We start from the raw sequence: 22,175 nt of genomic DNA on the forward strand, positions 1-22,175 counted from the left end.
TAGTACATATCTTAAAATTATACTTCGGCAAAGTCTTCTCCAAAAATGTACAATTCTAGCATATGCTCTAATACCAAGATACAAAATGTTTATTCCATCTTTCCCTCAGCTTTCAGCCGTTCAACGACCTGCGCAACAGCACGCTGGACCTCAGGACTAGACCTTACGCCACCAAGAATCAACCCCTCTTTCATGCCCCTCCTTAACGCAGAAACGCTCTCCCGATCCCCGCGATACGGCGCCATTCCAAGCTGCAGCATGCGCGTGGCCTCGGTATCCGCCACCCGAGTGGCTGTCACTAGCTGGCCCATTCGCTGCATAGTTTGCGGGGAGATCTTGTCACCACCACTTTCGGCATTCTTGCTACCTGGTGGAGCAACCTGGGAAATGAAGATGTGAAGTGTGATAGACGCACGTCGGGCGAGTGTGAGGATCTGAAACGGGAGGAGGTAGAAGGAGTTATCGGGGAGGAAGGCTTGAATTGCATCGGGGAGGTAAGTAGTTGGCATGAAGACGGCCTGGGGTTGTGTGATCATGGTAAGTTCGAGGGTGAGCAATGCGGCAAACGTGTAGAAACGCCACTAGAAACACGGTTAGAAAATCATAACCATCCAGAATGTTTGTCCCGGGTTTACATACGTATCGACCCCAGTTGGGCCACCACAGCCAGTTCAATACCAGCATTGTCACAAATCCACCCACATATTGGGGTAAGACAGACTTGAGCAATGAGTGCATCACGAAGTCGCGCATGGTCTTCTGGTCACCCCAGTTATGCATGTCAGGACCAAAGCGGTCGTATGCGAAGCGCTTCATGGGATCCACGAGGGTCTCCTGAGCTCGGCGCAGGAACATGAAGTAGGCGTCTGATCCACTATCCATTCCAGACTTATCTGGATGGTGCTGGGCTGCGAGCCGGCGGAATCGGGACTTGATAGCGCGCTCATCGGAGAAGGGAGATACACCGAGGACCTGATAGTAATCCCCCGCTAATTGCACTTGGTGGAAGGTTTCGTAAAGGGTGTAGAGAAGGTAGGCGACGATCACGAAGATGAAGATCCGGCGGCGATGACGTTCATACCGCGGGGTTTGAGGCATGGGCCGAGGTTCGCCTGCTCGGATGGTGATGCCATAATAGACACTTTGCAGGATATTTGTTGCGTACTAGATTGTATAGCTATTAGAGGGGCTTGATCAAACAAAGAAAGCGAATGTGGTGTATTCTCCGCATTGATGCAATCTGAAAGAGTCCACATACATTTGGGAGAACTGCCCACCCAATAAAGGGTAGTAATGATGCCATGATGATTGGATTGAATCAAAAAATTGCAATCCAAAACCCAGCACCTTCCAATCCTCCAAGATCGAAGTTGACTGTGGAACTGGAGTTCCACTTACTGTTCTCCAAAGCGCGTAACTTGTCTACTTCTCCGTCACCGCCCAAATCCACCGCCTTCCTCTCTCATCATGAAAATGCAAGATGAAAAAAAAGTTTCTTATATCAAAAAAAAGAAAAAAAGACCGACCCCGATCATTCTCCACAGCTCGGAGCAGCTCAATTGCGCCCATAATGGCCTCCGACGCAATGGACATCGACAGCTCCCCAGTTACTGCCAAAGAGGTTGAGCGCAAACGCAAACACAAGAAGCAGGACGCTTCGTCTCCGACGAAAAAGCGCAAGCAAACCGACTCCAAATCTAAGAGCAAGAAGGCCGCCACAGAAAACTCCAATCCCCACCCCGAGTCCCCCTTCTCGCTCACAAAGGCTACTCTCTACCTGCCTCTGGCGCCTATCTCAATCTCGCCTACTCATGCATTGGCCTCGCTGCAGGCGGAGCACCTCGCCCCGCTGCTCTTGACCTACTACCCACCACTTAAAGGTGTGGTGATGGCCTACTCAAACGTCTCGATCTCTAGCTTCCCGCCCTCATCTAAACCGAAGCAGTCTAGCGACCAGAACCCTGCGCCACTGACGCTCGCCAAGACCGCCGACGAGTACGGTGTTCTCTACGTCTACCTAACAGCTACTTTCCTCGTCTTCCGTCCCAAGCGTGGCCAGACCCTGGAAGGCTGGGTGAATGTTCAGTCCGAGGGCTTCCTCGGCGCCGTCGTGTACAACCTGTTCTCCGTCGGTATCGAGCGCAAGCGACTCCCCACAAGCTGGACATGGGTGGCACCGGGCGAGGAAGGCGAGAACACTGAAGAAAGCACCGGAACAGTCCACGATGCGACCACAGATGAGGAATCAGGCGCAAACGAGAAGGCCTTTTTTGATGCGGAGAAGGAGCACTTCCAGCCCGCCGCGCTGGCTGCGGACGAGCTTGGTATGGGTGCCGACGAGGCGGAGGAGGAGGAGGCTTCATCTGGCCACTTCCAGTCTGTATCTGGGCACCGTGTGCGTGGTAATGTACGATTCCGTGTCGTCGATGTCGATGTTATTCCAGGTTCGGAGCGGGATCGTGGGTTCTTGAGTATCGAGGGTACGATGCTCGAGCCCGTGGATGAGGACAAGCTCGTTCAGGCCGAGCACCAGGGCCAGTCTTTGCCTACTTCTTTCTTCGGGGAATCTTCGGACAAGAAGTCGAACCGGGTGATTCCTATCTCGATGTCCCCGCCGGCTGAGGCAGTGCAGGTGGTTGACGTTGAGCTGGAGCCGACGAAGGCTGAGAAGGTGGAGAAGAAGGATAAAAAGGAGAAGAAGGAGAAGAAAGAAAAGAAGGAGAAGAAGGAGAAGACAGAGAAGAAGGAAAAGAAGGAGAAGAAGCCCAAGAAGGAGAAATAGGGACTGTATACCTGAGCCGGCAGAGTCTCTCTGTTGGATGTTTTTGATATTCTACTACATTTTGACTTTTACATTCGCGGTGGGCGTTCCGGTCAAAAGAATTATAGCTATGCAATGTGTACATGTGATGAAAATCAACTTAGATTATCTCAACCTTTTGAATCATGTACGTCAAAAGTAAGCCTAACCTGTACTAGATACTGACAACTATCCAATGTCAGTATAATATGTGCCCAGATTCTCTCCAGATTGATGAGAAGCTGATTGCTAGACATAATCCATGGGCATATACTGATGCTTATTGGTCCAAGTCGGAGGATCCCTCTACCGAGGAAATTGTTAATTGGATATATCAATCAAAGCGTAGTATTTGGAATTCAGAGTACTATTATCGAGTACAAACCCAGGTACTTGTTTGCCCAAAGTATATTATTCCATATTTGAGAAACCAAATTAAATATTTTCGAATTAAAATTACTGTGGGTCATCAAATATGACCAGTGGAATATCCGATCACTTATTTGGGGTAATCAATTAAAGATACCCTGGTTGATCCATAGATGGAGATAGAACCTTTCTGTCAACAACCAGAAGAAATCGTAAGGATCTTTAAATACGTAGGGTCTTTCAAAGCGTACTCTAAAAAAAGAATAGGAATATTATGTTTCTAAAATGGCCTTGAAGAATGATCATAAATTTGGTACGACTCAAAGAGGTGTTTGACTATCTACGATGCGGCTCTCCGTTGGCTAAGTTCAGGCAGCAGTTCTACAGGAATTTAGTTAAATGTATGAGGTTGGACTGGTCATTCTGTCGTACCGACACCAGATTCATATTATCTCCGCCTCTGGCGTCATACTTTTTTTCCTTCCATAAACTTCATCCTTCCCTGTCCACTGACGGGATCATCATGCCTAAGCGAAAGAGTACCACCGAGCCATCTGGGTCCAATAAAGAGGCAAAGTCATCCTTATCCAAGGATGAGTTTCACAAAGTTTGCAGTCAACTCGAGAAAACCATCGTGGATGAGAAGAATTCTTCAGCATTTGTCTGCGGTGGTACCATTTTAATCAAAGGCGAAGCAGCGAAGCTCAAGAACCAGACCCCAAAGCCGTCCAACCCGGTCACCATTTTCTGGGAACCAAAAGATGGCCTTCATGCAAAGAAGCTTGTTCTTCCCCTCAAGGACTCAAACGATGACTGTCTTCGCCAACTAGTTACCGACTGTGAGCCTGCCAGTTTTGGGAGAGGACAGGAAGATGTGATGGATCCCGAATACCGTAAGGCAGGAAAGCTCGAGCCTAGTCAGTTTGTGACTAGCTTCCACTCTATAGATTTTGGCCTCCAGGAGATCATCGAGAATATTCTTGCACCCCCGTTGGATTTGGAAAAGAAAGTCGTATCTCGACGCATTGAAGCAGAGCTATACAAGCTCAATGTGTACTCGGGCCCGTCTGGACTTTTCCAGAAACATGTTGATACTCCGCGATCGAAAAGCCAAATCGGATCCTTGGTCGTGTGTTTGCCATCGGCTTTCAAGGGTGGAAACTTGATTGTGCGACACAATGGCAAAGAGATCGATTTCGACTGGGAGCACCAGAGCGCAGATGTGATCCAATGGGCCGCTTTCTACAGTGACTGTGAGCATGAGATTAAGACTATCACTGAGGGTGACCGCATTACCTTGACCTACAATCTATGCATCGCCGAGCCCCTCGAGGCAGATGCCCCCATCTCACTCCTTGATGCAAAGAGATTAGCCTTGTACGAGGAGCTGAAAAGTACTTTACAGAACCCCGGATTTATGCCGAAAGGTAACATGATAGCAGAGATCAGCCATAGGATAATTGATAAAGGGGCTAACTATTACAGGCGGGGTTCTCGGAATCTTCTGTTCTCACGCCTATCCACACACCGCATCCAACGTCGAAACCTTACTTCCACGGGGTCTGAAAGGTGCAGACATGACTGTATATGTTGCCCTGCGTTCGCTTGGAATCAAGGTTGACGTGCTCCCCGTGGTCATCGATGATAAGGAAAGCTACATAGACTACATGGATCAAGAAGACGAGGAGTATGAAGGGTCTCTTGCGGTGATTAACGATGAGTATAAGAGACAGATGGCAAAGAAACAAGCAAAGAAGGACGCAGAGAAAAAAGAAGCAGAGAGGAGCCCAGAGAGGAGTGCAGAGTACCTTGAATACAAGCACCTTGGCAGACGTGTACACGTTGGAGCCAAGCTGCAGCCTCACATAGTTGCTGACTCTAACAAGCTCGAAGAAGACGGGGGACTGCTCACAGTGAGTATAATTTGTCATTTTTGAACTAACCTTGACCTTCCCCATCTCCAGTTCCATGCAGCTGGCTCATTTAGAGATGCCAAGGTCCAATACTGATTTGAAGTTAGGCTATCAGAACAAGCTGGCCAAGAAGCGAGTACTCACGGCCTATAACATGGATTGCCAATCCACATCACGAAGAACTTGCCATGTCTTATATGGCTTATGGCAACGAGTATAGCCAGGAAACAGTCTACTCGTATGCTGCGGTCATGGCAGTCATACCTCCATATACTGAACGCCAAATATCTAAGTAGGCTAATACAAGCTGTGGATATCTTGCTTCTTCAGTCGTTTGTGAGACAAATTGCTCCTGCTCACTGTTTATTTTTGCTAGTGACTTTCACTGTGTATTCCGCGTCCATCTTGAATTATTCTCTACTAAGTTAGTCAAATGCAATAGCTTGCCCATTTGTCACAATATTTATTAGAAAAGCCATCGGAGGTGTGCGACACTCGGTAGCAACCCTAGATAAATCATTAGGATGGACTATGTCCTTATGGATATATGGACAACTTCAGATTCCGCAAGGATCGTGATGTGAAATGCAGATGCCTAGTGCTAGTAAATAAGTTACTCAGCCTCGCGTACGGTACTATTACAACAACACCATAGTGTGAATGTCTCATATTCCTTATGAACCCCCACTATTACTTGGCAGTTCCCATTCCCCCCTTTTTTAGTAGCTGAGCAAGAAATCAGACCTTTCTAGAATATTATATTCTCCCCTAAGCACCCTGGACTATGTAATAACCACGGCAATCTGTTCAAAAACTTCATTCCTCATATTCAATAGCATCATGCATTCAACCGAGCGAGACAAATTCCGTACCGAGAGGGAAGAGACCCTAGGCGAAGTCGCTGACTCGTTCTCATCTTCGGTGCAAGCCCGGCATACTCACCCAACGCGACTCCTTTGGCGTCTACATAGTCTTATTAACCAGTGTCTACTTTTGTGAGTCCTCTTCCAGTCCAGCATTCATCTATCATCGCGAAAGAGACCAAATTAACAAAAGGTCAGGTCTGGTATCTGTGCAACGTCTCTTCCGCTGGTGTACTACATCTTTTGCTATTACTACCAGGGAATTGAGAAAGGAACATGCCGGGAGCGGGATAGTAATCTTACCATTGTTCTGGGTGGTAACTTTCTTCTTACGTTCCTGGTCAAGTGTTTATTGCAGTCTCTTATGGCCCGGCAAACTCGACAAGTGGGTTTATAATGAAAAGTTTGACTCGGCCTTTCAGCCGCGCTGGACGGTTTCCAATCATAATCTTTGGCAAGGGAAGGCTGGAAAAGGAGCACAAGATGAGTCCGAGCGACCCACGCAAACCAATTAGCTTATCATTTTCTCGAATATCAATGATATCATGATATATGAAAATCGTGTGGCCTACTAAATCGTTATCGAACCTTAGGGGCTAACTCACTTACTCTGGCCAGTAGTGATGGAGAGAGATTTAGACAGGAAGTAAACGAGAAGTAACATAAGAAGCTCATAATCCTGAAGAACAATCATTCTGAGTTTAGTTAATTCCCGAAATTTGATTGAACATCAAAGCTAGGATATATCTGGTTTCGATTATGTCCGACTAACAATAGGAATATCAATCTACCTATTCACATATTCATATTAAGTGCACGCCTCATTTGACCTGCAACACATCCAAACCATCAACAATCTCCTTCTTCCCGGGCATCTTTCCCCTTCTCATCAAATCTGCCGACTTGGACATAACAGGATCAACTCCCATAGTAGCAACAGCAACAACTACATCCCCACTGGTATAATAAGCCACAAACTTTCCATTCTCCGGCTCACCCTTCAAAACCACATCATCATACCCATTGACCGTGTTTCCACAGTACCGCAGCTGAGCACCAAGCGCAGACCAGAAAATGGGGATAAAAGGCTTAGGCGGGAGAGACGACAATGGCGAATGTCTCGCATGGACGATCGCGCGCGCAACGGCTCTTCCGGCATTTTGCGCTACATTCCAGTGTTCGATGCGGACAGGGGTTCCATTTCCGCCGGGACCATGGTAAGGGAATGTAGCAATATCACCAATAGCGAAGACGGAGTTATGGCCTTCAACGACGAAGTTGGCATCTGTAGCGAGGGATCCATCTTCCTGGAGTGAAAGAGAGACGCTATTTTGAAGGAAGTCTGTTGCGGGACGGACGCCAACGCCCAGAATGACTAGATCGGCTGGAAGGACGGTTCCGTCTTTAAGATGAACTGCGCCGACGGTGTTGGACTTTGACTCAGAAGGTGTGGCTTTCTCCACGCCTGCGGAGAGCTTGAATGAGACGCCGTTCTTCTCAAGGTTTTTCTGGAAGATTTGGCCGACTTTTGCGCCCATTACGCGCTCCATTGGGGCGCTTTCCATTCCGACGATCGTGACGTTGTGCTCTTTGCCGGCCAGTGCGTTTCCGACTTCCATGCCGATGAACGAGGAGCCGATTACCACAATCTGCTTCTTTTGGTCACCTGCTGCGTCCAGGATAGACTGGACATCTGCGACAGTGCGCAGTTGGAAGATGTTCTTCAGTTCATTGTCCTTGAACCCGGGCAGTGGAAGCGAGCGTGGCGTTCCTCCTGTTGCCAGCACGAGCTTAGTGTAGTTAATACTCTTGCCCGAAGCAGTGGAGAGGAGTCTCGCTGAAAAGTCCACGGCCTTGACTTCGTCGACGAGCTTTTCGATCCCTGCCTCGGCGTACCATTCATCCGGGCGCCAGAGGATCTGGGATGCGTCTGGGATAAGTGCCTTGGACAATTTCGTGCGATCAATCACGTATTCTGGTTCTCTGGAAATGATAGTGATGGGACCTGGGTATTTAAGTTCGCGAAGTGCTTGGACCAAGCCGATGGTTCCGCTTCCACTGTGGGGAGTTAGTATACATGCATATGTTGAAGGGGTTTGTTCAAAAGACTCACCCTCCGATGATGACAACCTTCTCGTCAGACTTGGAGACGCTGCACTGGCCAACAGGATTCCTCTGTCCAGACTTTATATCGGCCTCTGTAGCGCGAATGTATACTGCGCCGTCTTTTTCAAAGGCGTCGAATTTGTGCAAGGCATTCAGAGCGGGCGCATCCTCGACATCTCCAGTTCCGATGTTGTAGCAGGCTGTTTTGCGTTAAAATTGATCCAAATGTATATAAACATGCAACGAAAAAAAAAGTATTGATAAAAAAGACATACCTCCATGCCAAGGACAGGTAAGCCGTCCATCCGGCGACACAACGCCATTCTTCAACGGTGCACCATAATGCGTACAGTGCGGGCTCATCGCATGAACCTTGCCATCCATATTGACAAGCAGTACTTTTCCATCGGGTACACCTTCCACTTCAGCTTCAATCTTGTCGGTGGTGTTTGTCAAGTCTCCAAAGGAGCTTAGGCCTTTTAACTTGTATTCTTGGGCCATGTTGGCGTTGATTGAAAAAGCGCGAGCGTGAGTTTGATGAGAATGACGTAGAAGTGGGGGAAATGTGCGAGATTGAATTAGAGACAGAGATGTTGGATGAGTAAATAGAGGTTGGTTTGGATTAAAGTGGGTGTTTTGGGATGAGTGTCTCTTGGAAAAGATCGAAGGTGCAATGTAGGATTGAAAAGAGGCAGAAGAAGTATAGGATCGACGACTACGAGAAATTGCTCGAGTGCTGACAATTAAATGCGCACAGGAACACAATCCGCCTATGAGACCGCTGGCGTGACAGGTGCGTTGGCGTAGTACCGGGCTGATTGGTGAAGGGCGGAGATGCAAGGAGCGGGGGAGTGGAAGAGGGGGAGACATGGTAGTGAATTCAATTGAATTTCGAGCAATGATTGCGAATAAATACCTGTGGTACATACTTTACCCAGGGATGAGCTACCTATAGTTATGGTGATGCAGTAGACGCGGAGTGACATCACACTGAGCCAATCACCGAGCGGGTTTGGTCAACAATTCCTGTATTGTGCTTGGTTGCGTATACGACATTCCTGCTTCCATTTGGGCATCTATTTCACTTCCTTGTTTAATAAAAAGATGTTCTAGATTTGTCCGTGGCGTGATGCCAGCTAATAGATAAGATACAACGAAGGGATATCTCGTAAACATGAGGAGGAATAAGTGTGGACACTAGTCAAGAACGTAACAGGAAGCAAAGGGGAGAAGATCTCAGAACTTGCGCGACAAGCGCTTCTTGCTCTTCTTGTGGCCGATCTTGGGACTGACGCTAACTTCGGTCATGCGCTGCATTTTACTCTGCCGTGCGGGACCAGGATCATCACCCGTAACTGGCTTCTGAGGGGCATCCTGTTGCGACTTCCCCGTGGGGTCGCTGGTGGGAGCGGGGCTAGACGTAAGATCCATAACTTCAGACGTCTGCGATGAATTGATTTGCGAGGTGGATGCGCGAGCAGCACGACGCTTACTGCGGACGGATCCGGCGGGAGATTCGGTCTTAGACCTGGTAGATACCTTTGCTTTGTGAGATTTCTCGGGGTGGGGCTCTGGTTGAGCACTTGGAGGGGGCTTGTTTGAGGAACGCGAGCTGGGCGGAGGTGGTGATGGATGAGGGGAGAGATCAACACTTTGGTTGCTATGGAGAAGACTGTCTTTATCCTCGTCCTGGTCGTCGTTGTAGTCTACTTCGTCCTTTCCTTGATCGGAATTCTCGTGAGAAGGCGTGCTCACGATATCCTCCCACGGCTCAGATGGCTCTGCTCGGGGATCAGGACTTTCTTCAACCGTACTCCGGGCAGGTGCAGGCGAGAGCTTTGATTGGTCAGAGTTGGCACTGGCTGCGTTCTGGACCGGGGATAAAAGAGAATCAGGACCGGAACCATTGGCCCCAGGCGCGATTTGGGGCTCGTCAACGACCTGGCGATCATGTTGCTCTTGGATCTCAGATACATCGTTGGCGAAAGATTCATTGGCGGATAAAAAGGAAAGTGTGGAAATATCCTGGTTGGAGACGTCACGAGGAATCAATGAGGCCTCGCCGACAAGAGTGTGACCGTCGAGATTGCCGTCCTCAGCTTCAATATTGAAACGCAATCTCATCCCCGGAGATGACAGTGCGGAATGGAATCCAGAGAAAGATGGCGAGGGCACCACAGGGGTGTCACTATGTTCATCATCGGCATCCTGGCCTTGAGTCACGAGATGCATCGTACCGCCGGGCGTTCGGATAGATGGAACATCGGAGAGCCGTTGTGGAGATTCATTGGCAGTGACCAAAGTGACAAATGTCGTTTCATCGAGGTCCATGCTGTCCAATGGAGGAACCAGCTGAGCATTCGGCATCGAATCGGCAATTACGGAGATACTTGAAGAGAGTGAGCATAGGAAACCAATATCAAGGTCAATTCACTGACATGCTATCCTCTTGAGTAACACCCGTATCCTTCTCCTTGTCCGAGTTATCGTCCACAGCGCCCGGCGCCGCTTTGAGAAGCTTTGGATCGCTGAGTTCCGCATAGGCGAGCTCGCGAAGGCCATCGTCCTCGCCTTCCTCATCATCAAATCCAGGCATCTCAAAGCCGCTGTACTGACGGGGCTCATCGTCTTCTGGATCCACAGCGTCTTGCTTGGGCTTCCAATCACGTACCGCCAATCGAACATGAATAGTGTCCTTGTCAACCTTCTGCACCTCAGCCACTCTGTATTCAGACATGCGGGGTTGCCAATTTGTCTCCTTGGACATATCCAATTGGCGAAAAGCGATGATGGCTCCAGGCTTTGCTTCACACTCCTGCAAGTCCGCAACAGAGGTCGGGTCATTGGGGAAGACAGGAAGGTCATCGACAACAGCGATCTGAGTTTGCTCGGCGTGGTCGATTTCCGGCTCGTTTCCTTCATCGTCGTAGTGAAGCACGTCCCCATTCTCGTCGTAGTGGATCACGTTGCCGTTCTCGTCGTAGTCGAAGGCCGCCTCTCCATATTCGTAATTGTCATACCCTTGGTACGCATTGCCATCTCCGTACTGGCCCTCATCGTATTCTTCTTCGGCTCCGTCGTAGACCTGAATCCTTTGTTTCCGCTTGCGCTTTTTGTTCCAGCCCAGTCGCTCTCGAATCTCGGCATTGGCAACAGGATCCCAACGATTTTTGAATGGGAATGGTGGGGCTGTCAGCGTGATACCTTCAACGACACATTCTGTAGCCCTAATAATAAGTTTGTCTTGCCAATTAGGAACAACATCATTATCATCACTATCTTCTTCAACCGGCAACTCTTTTTCAACTGGCGCTTTCTTGGATGGCTTTTTGGAGACTTTGCTGGCCTGGGCTGCTAGTTTTCTGATGGTTGCCTCTTCATCCTCTTTGGTCTTTGGCGTGCGCACCCCAAGGGACCCGAAAAGGAGTCGTCGTGAACTTTCGACGTCCAAGGTCCGTCGATTTGGGCGTTCAGTTTCGGCCTCTCCAGCGATTGCAGTTTCAGGAACGGCAGGCGCGGAGACGGTAGAAGTGCGCGGAGGAACATTTTCCTTTTCGGATGTCCCTTCCACATCAATTCCGCAAGCCGCTAGATCACGTAGTAGTTGCTGCCGTTTAGCTTCAAATTCCTTCCGGTCTTGTTTCTTTTTATCATCTTTGCTTGCTTGCGCAGACATAATGCTTGACCCTTCGGGGAAATGCCAGCCTCCGTTTTCCTCTTCCCAGGTTCGCAGAGAATTAAAATCCGCATCATCAGGGAGCACGCCAATCTCTTTCAGCTTGGAGAGGCGGCGGCGAAGCTTATATCGATTATTGCTTTTCTTGGTCCGGATGGTACCCTGGCCAGGAGGAGCCATGAGAGAGCGCCGCGCTTTCTTCGGGGCGGGCTGTTCTTCCTCGGACGAGGAATCGTCGGAGCTCGAATCAGATGAAGATGAACTCGATGAATTTGATTGTTCATTACCGGATGCCTCTTCAGATGAAGAGGCGGCTTTGGATCCAGTAGAGCCATCGTCCGATGAACCAGAGCCGGAATCAGAGCCTGAACTATCTTGGGAGCCAGAGTCGGAATCAGACACAGAATCAGAATCGGAGTCGGAGTCGGATGATTCCGGTGAACTAGTTCTAACTTCAGGTTTGACGAGTTGGGCAGACTGAGGTTTCTCCGGAACAGTTTCTCCTCGGTTGAACCTCACAGCCTTGGAAGCTCTGGGTGAAGAGTCCTCCCCACGCGACCGTTTGCTCGACAAAGATGAGGCGCCAACCAGCGATCCTCCGGGTAGCGTACTGGCAGAGCCAGGTCTGTTACCCGCGGAACTGGGCCGTCCCATTGAGAGGTTGCCAGTTTGTGAATTTTGATTCCGAATGTCTATGAACTGGGATGCTGGCTCTTCAAAATCCTCCTTTAGGGCCTTGAGCTCACTCTCGAGCTCGTCCTCTTCAGGCTCATACTCATCACCATCGTCGCTATCATCCTCTGCAGAATGATCAACAGGGTGCCTGATCACTGTTCCCATAGACATGTCATGCTCTACAGGCAGGATAGAGAGTTCTTTTCCAAATCCAGTGTCAGTCGGTGGCAGCCACTCCCCGTCGCCTTCTTCATCGGCATTTGAGCCTTCATACGCACGCCCTGCGTCTTGGTCCCAGCCAGAAGAGAATACTGTTCGACGTTTCTTCCGTGGAGGAATTGTTATGGCGGGACGACTATTGGTGGCACGCTGAATGAACGGGGCTCCAAATGGGACACCGTCAATGAGATGTTTTCCATCTGTAGCAATCTGGAAACGACCGCACAGGCGCCTTGCGCGTAAATCTGCGAGTTGTAAAGCACGAATACTATGAAAACATGGTCAGTAAATAGTCGCAACCAGAGAGACACGGAAGAGCCAATCCAACATACACAACTTCATCGCCTTCCCGAAGTAATCCCTCCACTTCCATGAAATGAAGACACTCCGATCCACTGACCTCCACCACATAATCTTCCAGGCCCCACTGGCCACTGAATTCGGGATCAAAGACATTGGGTTCCGTCTCGAGTGGAACAACTTCGTTCACATCCTCCAGTAACTGAGCAATCGTGTATCCACCATTGGAGAACGCAACATTGGGGTTCCGCGACGAGGCAATAGCGGAAGTGGGAGCTGCGCCGCGGGTTCCATATTCGCCCAGCGAAGCGGCAGTAGTAGTCGTCCACAAAATTCTGGTCGCAGGCAATCCATGCCGCGAAATGATAAGGTGAAGCCGCATAACTGCGAGGTCTCGGACTATTTCATTGGACCATGAGGGTGAGGGGGGGGTCAGGGGAGGTGTACAATGACAGGCCGAGTTTGCGCTTCCTTCGCGCCCCGTAACAGTGAAGCGCCTGGATTGAGGTATGTCCCTTATAAACTTTGACGATGGTAATAATCCCGGAAGGCTTTGGTTGACTTGGGGGAGGAGGGGCGAAGATTGAAAACGCAGCGAGAATGGTGCTGATCAGAGAGAGCTGGTCAATAAAAGGCGCCTCGTGCAGCTCCAAATCTGGAGACGCGCTAACTGTTCTGGGCTGGATTGGCGCCTGAGGCGCCGATGATCGACACCACGTATTCGATCTATACGTAGACATCTTGGTTGGATTTGACTGCGAATTTTGGGCAAACAGAGTTAAGTGAAATAATTAGCCTTATCAGACTATGAGAGGTTGAAAAATATGCAAGAGTTTATTAGGGTAATTTTTTTTCTGTGGATGGGAACATGGTAAACGATGGTAAGATGGGCAGCGGTTGAGGGGACCTTTTAGCCATCGCAGCATACTTTCATGCCGTCTGTACTTACATAGAAATCGCATTGTTTGAGACCTCTAAGAATTGGAATAGATACAGTGTTATTCTGGTTAAATTCTCATTGGGCACGACTGTCTCTAATGCCTGCATGAACTCCTATGATGGGTATTTGCCACGGTGATCGAGGACCAATATCAAATTCGAGGTCCATTTATTTACTGAACTCCGCCAACCTTGGAAGTGCTATATATAACCGTACGTAGTTTGGGCTGGTGAAAACATCGACTTGAGTGGTATCTCGGCCAAGAGAAGATTACAATAATATTATGTAACTGTAGCTTGAACGCGGTAGTCCAACTCCGCATGTATGCAAACAATGCCAATAAAACCATCATGACGGCTACAACAGCCTCAAGGATATCAAGAAAGGGTATCAGAGATGCAGCTCACAAGGAGTTGTTGAAACGTGTTTACGAATGTATGTAATTGAAGTGATGAGTCAAGGCTCAGATCCCCCAGCTTAGGTTGTAGGTCGTCTGCTCGGGCCCGGCACTGGTTTTCGGGACGGTACGCCAAGATTCATCGGGCGCAGACTGTTTTGCGAAGGCCGTTGCCGAATAGTATTACTGGGAGCCTGGAGCTGACCATCCGCTACAGGTTGATATTGGGGTGGGCTTTCGTCGTCCATTGGGTTCCGATGAACCTTCATCATGCTTTGGGAGCGTCTCACGGGGGAACCAGGGGGAGATCCAGATATAGATTCGGGGGGCGTCGTGGGCAGCATATCGAAGGATTCGGAGGAAGAGCGTCCTTGGTGCTCGTATGCCGAAGGTGTAAGACTGCCTTGCGGGGCGGGGACAAGTCCTTCACGTGTCCGGCCAGTTTCGACTGGGGATTTGGCATCAGTTCCAGATTCCATGCCCCGGGAGGAAGAGGCGTCTGGTGGGTGATACTCGCGGCGTGGTCCATCGACAGGGCTTAAATTCTCTGCCATTGCGTCCTCATAGCTTGGTGGTGCTTCATCATAGGCTTCACTTGAATCCGCTGGTACGGGTACAGGTCCGGCAGGCCGGGGTGGCATCGGAGGCGGGTTATTAGAATTGCTACTCATGGGCCAGGTGGGCCGATGTGTCGGTTTGGATTGCGATGATTGTGGCGCTGCTGCTGCCATAGCATCCAGGAGGGCCTGAGGAGGAGCGATACCAGAGTAGATCTTGACTGGCATTCGCAGTGGGAGAACAATGAGTTGCGGCTATATAGAATGTTAACGCGCGGGGCCATTCACGAGTAGGGCGTAGGACAGAAAAAAACAAGATTGCAAAAATACCTTCATATTTCCCGGAGTGCCATGAGTAAGCCCGATCCGTATCTCCAACTCATATCTTCGCTCAATATTACATGTTTCGAAAGAAGGTGCCACTGAGTTGGGTAGAGGCATAGCGTTCCACAGATTGGGATCGATTGCCCAGTCAGTGCCGGCTTTATCATCTGGGTTTCCCAATGCAAGGCCCATGTTGCTGCGACTCACAATAACCCAGGTATTGGTTTCAGTATGCGTGAGATCATGGGCAAGAATCTTGGTATGGGAAATCAGTTCAATCTGTAGCATTTGCAGATAAATCAAATCCGGCGAATCAGTCAGCTTTCTAGTAATCAAGCGAAGTGGGACAGGCTCGTTGCATGTGAGAATAGAAGGATTTGGGAGTCGAGCATCCAAGGACACGCGCGGGGGCTCGGAATAAGCATCTCGTAAAGACGTTCGGGAAAATATATTCTTCTTCTGCTTTCCACCCTGGGTTTTAGAGAACTCGTGCTGCCGTCGGGCGTATGTTTCCTCGTTTGGATTCCCAGTCCTTGGAGGTTCGATGGGGAGAAACATCATAGGCACAATCTACAAAGACCATCAGCAAGAGCGGCAGGAAGCCGTGAAAGAAGGAAATACATACCGCCCGAATGTTTTCTTTGTAGAATTGAGGCCTGATGACGGTAACTTTGACAAAGTAGCGGATGTCTGCCATGCCCGGAAATCCACTCAAAGATGGAGGAAGCGTCTTTTTGACATGCCGATTGGTATCGCGGGCCATCTCAACCCTCAGGCCAGTGAAATTGAGATTTGTGAGCATGCTGTTATGGGTACTGCAAGCATTGTTGAACGGAAACTAGACGGATATTAGGGCGCGTGCCAAAGCTATAGGTAGGGTATGTTGACCTTGAACTGGAAGGGATATTCGTAGGAACCGGCTGCGAATGTATAGGACGTTGCTGCAGGCCCGGTTTGAACGACAGCTGGTGTCGGGAAGACGGTAGCAACCTTATATAGAATCTGCACATATGAGCTATTTGTTCAATCCATGGTCCTTGTCATAGACCGTGCCATACCTTGTGAACCTCCAGCTCCGTTCGCTTTTTCTCAGAGTGCACATTTTGCGGATTGCGAGATCCCGACAGCCTTGTGCGGCTCTCTCCTTCCAATTTGACTTGAATGCCTGCAATAGCTGCCTCCGTCGGGAGACGGAGCACCACGCGACCGGACAACGTGTCAAGGTTGGTGAAATGCGAGAGCTGGTTGTCCAGCAAGACCGTGGCGGAGGCGGACATCGCGGCGAGCGCCCGGGCCGTAGCGGTTCGGCCTCCTTCGGGTGTGGCTTGTCTGGACTCGCAGCTAGTTGAATCGGCCCCTATTTTGTTTGTAACAGGAGTAATTCCGCCGCTTCCCCAGGACTAGTGGGTGGAAAGAGAGTAGAGTGGGATGTTTCGAGGGGAATGCAGATTGAAATGCGAGGGGAGTGGAGATGACGTTCGGGGCCGCAGATCAGATCAACTGATGGGGCAGCTTTTATTCTGCCCTATAGTCCCACCCTCGTCATGATATGCTGCTTTCAGAGGCAATGAAGCTGCGCCTCACTGATACTCAGCCACGTTGGCCCACTGGATAAGAAAAGCGTGTTTTTGTCCAAAAATGTATCCCTGGCATGAGTATGATCGGAATTCGGCACGATCTACAGAAAATCTTCCACGGTCCAAGACTAAACCCACTACAAAATCACCTGGAAATTTTCGAGGACTCTGATTGATATACAGTAGAGTTCGAATTGGATAGTCGGCATTTAATCCACAAAGAGCATCAAAGTCCCAATCTACGTTTATCTGTTAGTCATGCCAAACTTGGAAGTGGACTATACAGTGGCCGCGGCACCAGGCACCAGAATTTCCACAGCCACAAAGAACTGGTTCTTCAAGCTGCAGTAAGATTTTGGGTTGAAAGATGCCTATTTTATAAATATATGAGACAAGCTACAGGTCGTCGGGCAATCGAACAACTGTCAATTGTTAATTCAATTTCGGTCGCTTGCCCCGGATCTTGAAGAATATCTGGTCTGTGCATCCGGCCGATCTTCACCCGATATTGTCACTATACAATCTCTTAAAGACCTTCTTTCGCCAACATATCTTGAATATACATGTCAGCGTTGGTAGTTTCACCTCGAAAGCATTTCGTACCTGCAATATCCAGATATAAAGCAATAGCGTTGAACTTCCGCCGTTGTCCCATTACCTCTCCAGCCAGCCATTTCAATCGATTGCTCCAGTTGATAAGATCCAGATGGCTGACTCCCATTAGTGTCCCTTTGTATCCCTTCCCACCTCCCCAGTTACTACTCGCCACGCTGACCAAGCCATCATTCGGCCCTTCCACCTCGGCGAGAATCTTGTGGGACAGGCGGAACACAGACCAAATACTAGGCTCAAAAGCTGCACCGTAGGAAAAATATCTATTATTGATTAGCAATGTGTATAGTCCTTCAGCATCAGGGACGTGCACACACCGAACATCTTCAACGTCGGGTGTATTTGGATTGAATGTCTCGGACATGTATTTCCTCGTTAGCTGGCTGAAAGCTCCTGTTTCGACGGAGAGTCGATTCAATGCGTAATAAATCTGGGGAAGACGGTCGGCTGAATGATTAAACGTGCAAATATTAGCTTCTTCCCGGATGTAGGATTTGATCAGTTTACCTCCAATCTGGTCTAAGACGTAGTCTGCCACAGCAGAACCTGAAACAATCATTCAGCACATTTAGCAGCGAGGCTCAAGGATTAAGGCGCACGAACCTCGATGTGGAGTGGCAATGGTTGTTAGTGATAGCACCTTAAACTTCTCTAGTCGAAGTCGACTAATCATGTATCGGGAGTCGAGGCCGCTATGTATGTTAGTATTGGAATAGTGTGCTTGTGTTTGACGGCTCACCCCTATTTCAGAATCAGTACGAGTTCCAGATCAAGCACAGAAAAATTCTCACCATGCTATGACTAGAAATGCCATGAAATATTAACACGAGTATGCCCGGACAAGTCACGATACTTCACATACGCAATGATATTGACATCTTTACCGCGCGCCCCAGCTTCAATTTCACGGGCTAACGCCTCGGCACGTTCCTCAATAGAAGCGGACGGGGGAACAGTAGCAGTGATGACTTCAATCCCTTTCGCAGAAAGTGCCTCCTTAATCCCACGCCAGTACTGAACACCTGGAAGATAGGGACCAGCTAGGCGCAGTTCATCGAAGCCAAGCAGCCCATGGGCAAGAACGATTGGATGTTTCGGAGAATCTGTTTGAAATTAATGTGTGAAAGATGTAATCACTCGGATAAAAAGCACCGTATTTTTCTCGAATCTCCGAGTATTTATCATGGATCAAAAGGCCATCGTCTTCTAAGCGTGGCTCAAAGATGGGCTTGGGTCTGCACGAGGACGCGTGCAATGCGCGCTTTGTTGAATTGCATGTTGATTGTGGAAGACGAATACTAATCATTTGTTTGGTAGGGAGCTTTGTACAAACCACATATCCCATTATCTCCAGTTGCGCGACACGCTTGTATCAGAGATGGAATGACGCAACGCCGCGGAAACATTGCCGTTGGTGCCTGAGGCTTTGAAGCGCGGGGAGACAAACCACGACGAGCCGATGGGATCTATGGAACTAGACAACGTACATCGATAAAATTCTTCTCCGACTGTAAAATTGCATTTTTATGCAAAGAAGGTTGATCAATTATCTGCAAATCTGGTATTCATAGGCAGGAAGCAATGTTATTTACGCTCGTTACAAGGTCGTGCACTTCTTGAGAACAGTTAGACATTGATCAAGCGGGCTATTGTGTTGTTCTCGATGGAGGCGAGTATACTGCAGCTCTAGGGGGTGAGACCTAGTATATGTTAAACCTCCGATCCACAGAAAGCTTGCTTTGTAGGTAGATGTCTACACAAGATACATTAGGGACGTGAAAAAAGACAACCTTAGTATTTATTCGATCCTACAATGCATACACATACTTTTGTAGCCGCTTTTACAGATTCACGTAGCGACATAGCCTTAGCCTAGTAATGGTAATGACCAGTAAAGAAACTCATATATCTCGAACGTTGGATATCGATGAACAGCCGAAATCGCATCATCTAGCGACAACCAAAGAAAAGCAAAAAGCCCTGAAATTCTCAAATCTATGCCTTCACGATCTTCTCCGGTACCACAGGCTTGACAGAGGTCGTGGCCTTGATCAGGTCCTCCACGACCTTGTCGCCCTGCGCCTTGCCAGCGGCCTGGATCTCCTTCAGCTTCTCCTCGGCCTCCTTGCTGGCATCTTCTTCGGCCTTCTTGAATCCACTGGAGTGCTGAGGAATGCCAAGCAATGTCAGCAAGAGCCATTGATAGTGAAACGATGCTCCGTCCAGGGATTGATCTCACCTCAGCCTCGAACTTCTTGTATTCCTCCTCCTTCTGGCTGCGGTACTCCTCGATCTCCTTCTGAGCCTCGGCCTTGGCGTCTCTTATCCGCTTGGTACGGTCTATTGAAAGTTAAGTTAGGGGACCAGCGCATGCCGATCGGGGCTATCGGGTCTCGTACATTCTCGGGCTAGACGAATCGGATACATTAGCATCTAGAGTCCATGACCTCACTGATCAGTCACCATACCTTGCTGCACAATCTTCTGAGCCTCTCTCTCGGCCTGTATGTCTCATTAGCATGGTCGATCTGGTGCTTGAGTCGGGTCGGAACGTACATCGAGGAGGGTCTGAATACCCGCGGAGTTCTGAGCCGACTGATTTCCCACCACCATTAGCATCTGCACACAATAAGATTGATTTGGGGGGTATAAAGACTCACCATATTTGCTCCTGTAACCCTCGTTTAAATGTGATGGGAAGTGAGGAAAGAAGCGTTAACTGCTGGGGGGTCGGAGCTTCGTAGCTCGATCAGCCACGCATGACCCCCCAAAGCGGTGGGGGGTGGCAGTACAGTCCCCACCGCCCCGTCGCGATAAACTGATAATTAAGCTGGCATTTTTGGCATCTGTCATTACCTTCAATTGCCCAGGGTTAGTTTTCTACGGTTTCATCGGTAGAACTCACAATGTCTCGCGCGGCAAAATTTACTCTGGCAGCCACTGGTCTGGGCACAGCGGGCATTGTCTGGTTTGTGCACTGGTCGCAAGAAGCGGACCGAGCGGTAAGTCTTTATGCTCCTGGACAAGAGATACAAACACTAAACTTGGGTGATTTATAGGCAATGCACAGGGGCGTGGAGCGAGATATGGAAAAGCAGCGAATTCGACAAGAACGACAGGCCGAGTTCGAATTGCAGAAGCGATTGCAAGAGGAATACCTGAAACTGCAGACCGTTACCAGCACAACCGACAACCAAAGTTCAGCAAACCAACCTCCGAATACAGGAACATGAGCCGGAACTTCAACTTGAAGGGCTAGTACCTCTGCCTGCGCTTTGAGGCAGCACGATGCATATTCGGTGGGTTCTGGCCGGAATCCGGTGCTGTTTTCGTGATGACCTCGTGCTAATCTTGCCCAGGGAGTTCTACTATTTGGCGACTTGTTCAACCTTGTACAAAGCGAATGTCGTGTACGATATTATTTGATGTATTATACCATGGACTCTCCCCTTCGATCAGCGACGATTATTGTCGAGTCAAAATCATACGATACACTATCGGTTCAACATACCATACGATCCCATACATTTAACCTTACACCCTCAGCCAGTTCATTGATGTCCCTCACAATATGCGTAGTATGGATATATGGGCGGTTCTATATCTTATATTTCCATATATTGGGACGGGAATGCATAGCAATCTACGTCAAACGCCCCACGACCCGATGAAGTGCATTTGAGACTTTGAAGACACTGAGAACGCTGGATATCATGTCCATGTGGACTGATACCGCCCCAGAAAAGGCGAAGATCTAAACAAGGACTGAGCCATGGCCTTGAAGCCAGACGGTGTCATTGATGATGAAGGATTCCGCCTGGGCTGGTGCTGGTCTTCATTCGAGCCGGATGTAGGTACTACAATAACATTGCAACCAGGTAGGAAGAGGCGCCGACTTAGTGGATATCAGCCAGGTGCCCTTAATGACCTTCACATTCCAAGGTAGCCTAGTCCAGCAAATGAGTAGGGACTTGGGTATATACTCGATAACATTACTATTCTGAGTCCCGAATACTGCGCCTCGCCTGATACCGTTGATGTGGCGTTCAATTAACAATTTCCTAATAGTCGACATCATCCAACTTGAGCCAGCAGCTAGACTACCAATGACTCGTAAGTGCTTGCTGGGAGTGGTTTCCAACTAGACCATGCCGTTGTAGACTATATAGCGGCCTCCGAATAACAACACAAACTATATTATTAAAGCTCAAGATCCGTGAGCGCTCATTGTATTTGTTATTTCCTCTTGAATTCTCTGCTGTAGTATTCATTGCTTTTGTTGCTGTTCTTTTTAGAGTCTGGTATTCAACAATACTAAGATCTCGGAACCACCCGATCACGCTGTCTCCTTAGGCCGGAGTATATCAAATGGCCGGTTATTATCGGAGGCCGGCTGAATTCCGGCCTCCTGACGCTAGTAAAGTCTAAATGTACCTTATCGGCCAATCAAAATGGCGGATCTCAGATGGCAGCCTTGGCACCGGATCATATATAGAGCCTACATCATGACATCGACGGCGGAATCATGACTGGTTCATCATATTTCCTATGACTTAGGGAATAAATAGCCCAAGATGACTCAGGAAATACCAACAATGATATCAATGATTTGACCACCGGGCATATTGACCCAGAATATCGACTTTGGGGTCATATTCCACATTACTAGAACGGGCTTAGCGCCTTCCTCGTGACCGTTGTGCCCTCCATCTCAGGGCATCTGTATAGAGCATCTGAATACCCTCATTGATGCTTGTTTACCTTAATTTGACGTTGGGTACTCATATAAACTACATATTAGACCTTACATATATTATCGGCACTTATTGACCCCACTCCATGCCCGA

At 48.9% G+C, this 22,175-nt stretch overlaps 9 protein-coding genes across 9 annotated transcripts; 3 read left to right on the forward strand and 6 right to left on the reverse strand.

The window, feature by feature from the left end:
- Nucleotides 1-89: 89 nt before the first annotated feature.
- On the reverse strand, nt 90-1,303 carry N7503_002802 (J domain-containing protein; the record flags this gene model as incomplete). The annotated part of the gene is made up of 3 exons (XM_057062349.1): nt 90-581; nt 640-1,164; nt 1,259-1,303. 3 exons carry the CDS (start codon nt 1,301-1,303, stop codon nt 90-92), a joined length of 1,062 nt encoding a protein of 353 aa, XP_056926311.1.
- Nucleotides 1,304-1,570: 267 nt separating this feature from the next.
- N7503_002803 (DNA-directed RNA polymerase I subunit RPA43) lies at nt 1,571-2,782 on the forward strand (the record flags this gene model as incomplete). The annotated part of the gene is made up of 1 exon (XM_057062350.1): nt 1,571-2,782. One exon carries the CDS (start codon nt 1,571-1,573, stop codon nt 2,780-2,782), a length of 1,212 nt encoding a protein of 403 aa, XP_056926312.1.
- A 910-nt stretch (nt 2,783-3,692) lies between these two features.
- N7503_002804 (uncharacterized protein) lies at nt 3,693-5,378 on the forward strand (the record flags this gene model as incomplete). Its single annotated transcript, XM_057062351.1, has 3 exons — nt 3,693-4,596; nt 4,655-5,082; nt 5,190-5,378. The coding sequence occupies 3 exons, from the start codon at nt 3,693-3,695 to the stop codon at nt 5,376-5,378; spliced, it is 1,521 nt and encodes a 506-aa protein (XP_056926313.1).
- A 1,388-nt stretch (nt 5,379-6,766) lies between these two features.
- On the reverse strand, nt 6,767-8,552 carry nfr1 (putative AIF-like mitochondrial oxidoreductase (Nfrl); the record flags this gene model as incomplete). The annotated part of the gene is made up of 3 exons (XM_057062352.1): nt 6,767-8,003; nt 8,059-8,251; nt 8,327-8,552. 3 exons carry the CDS (start codon nt 8,550-8,552, stop codon nt 6,767-6,769), a joined length of 1,656 nt encoding a protein of 551 aa, XP_056926314.1.
- Nucleotides 8,553-9,287: 735 nt separating this feature from the next.
- On the reverse strand, nt 9,288-13,342 carry N7503_002806 (uncharacterized protein; the record flags this gene model as incomplete). The annotated part of the gene is made up of 3 exons (XM_057062353.1): nt 12,954-13,342; nt 10,490-12,889; nt 9,288-10,440 (listed from the first exon to the last, which is right to left on the reverse strand). Exons 1-3 carry the CDS (start codon nt 13,301-13,303, stop codon nt 9,288-9,290), a joined length of 3,903 nt encoding a protein of 1,300 aa, XP_056926315.1. The 5' UTR covers nt 13,304-13,342.
- Nucleotides 13,343-14,338: 996 nt separating this feature from the next.
- On the reverse strand, nt 14,339-16,416 carry N7503_002807 (arrestin (or S-antigen), N-terminal domain protein; the record flags this gene model as incomplete). The annotated part of the gene is made up of 5 exons (XM_057062354.1): nt 14,339-15,070; nt 15,146-15,709; nt 15,765-15,977; nt 16,028-16,141; nt 16,198-16,416. 5 exons carry the CDS (start codon nt 16,414-16,416, stop codon nt 14,339-14,341), a joined length of 1,842 nt encoding a protein of 613 aa, XP_056926316.1.
- Nucleotides 16,417-17,242: 826 nt separating this feature from the next.
- N7503_002808 (triglyceride lipase) lies at nt 17,243-18,634 on the reverse strand (the record flags this gene model as incomplete). Its single annotated transcript, XM_057062355.1, has 7 exons — nt 17,243-17,268; nt 17,320-17,591; nt 17,646-17,775; nt 17,836-17,874; nt 17,932-18,020; nt 18,191-18,431; nt 18,481-18,634. The coding sequence occupies 7 exons, from the start codon at nt 18,632-18,634 to the stop codon at nt 17,243-17,245; spliced, it is 951 nt and encodes a 316-aa protein (XP_056926317.1).
- Nucleotides 18,635-19,323: 689 nt separating this feature from the next.
- On the reverse strand, nt 19,324-19,991 carry N7503_002809 (uncharacterized protein; the record flags this gene model as incomplete). The annotated part of the gene is made up of 6 exons (XM_057062356.1): nt 19,324-19,494; nt 19,568-19,668; nt 19,728-19,736; nt 19,797-19,830; nt 19,885-19,923; nt 19,989-19,991. 6 exons carry the CDS (start codon nt 19,989-19,991, stop codon nt 19,324-19,326), a joined length of 357 nt encoding a protein of 118 aa, XP_056926318.1.
- Nucleotides 19,992-20,234: 243 nt separating this feature from the next.
- N7503_002810 (protein PET117) lies at nt 20,235-20,583 on the forward strand (the record flags this gene model as incomplete). The annotated part of the gene is made up of 2 exons (XM_057062357.1): nt 20,235-20,330; nt 20,388-20,583. The coding sequence occupies 2 exons, from the start codon at nt 20,235-20,237 to the stop codon at nt 20,559-20,561; spliced, it is 270 nt and encodes an 89-aa protein (XP_056926319.1). The 3' UTR covers nt 20,562-20,583.
- Nucleotides 20,584-22,175: the final 1,592 nt, after the last annotated feature.

This window comes from Penicillium pulvis, assembly GCF_028828015.1.
Source record: "Penicillium pulvis strain IBT 33274 chromosome Unknown contig_12_segment0_segment0, whole genome shotgun sequence".
Classification (NCBI taxonomy): Eukaryota; Fungi; Ascomycota; class Eurotiomycetes; order Eurotiales; family Aspergillaceae; genus Penicillium; species Penicillium pulvis.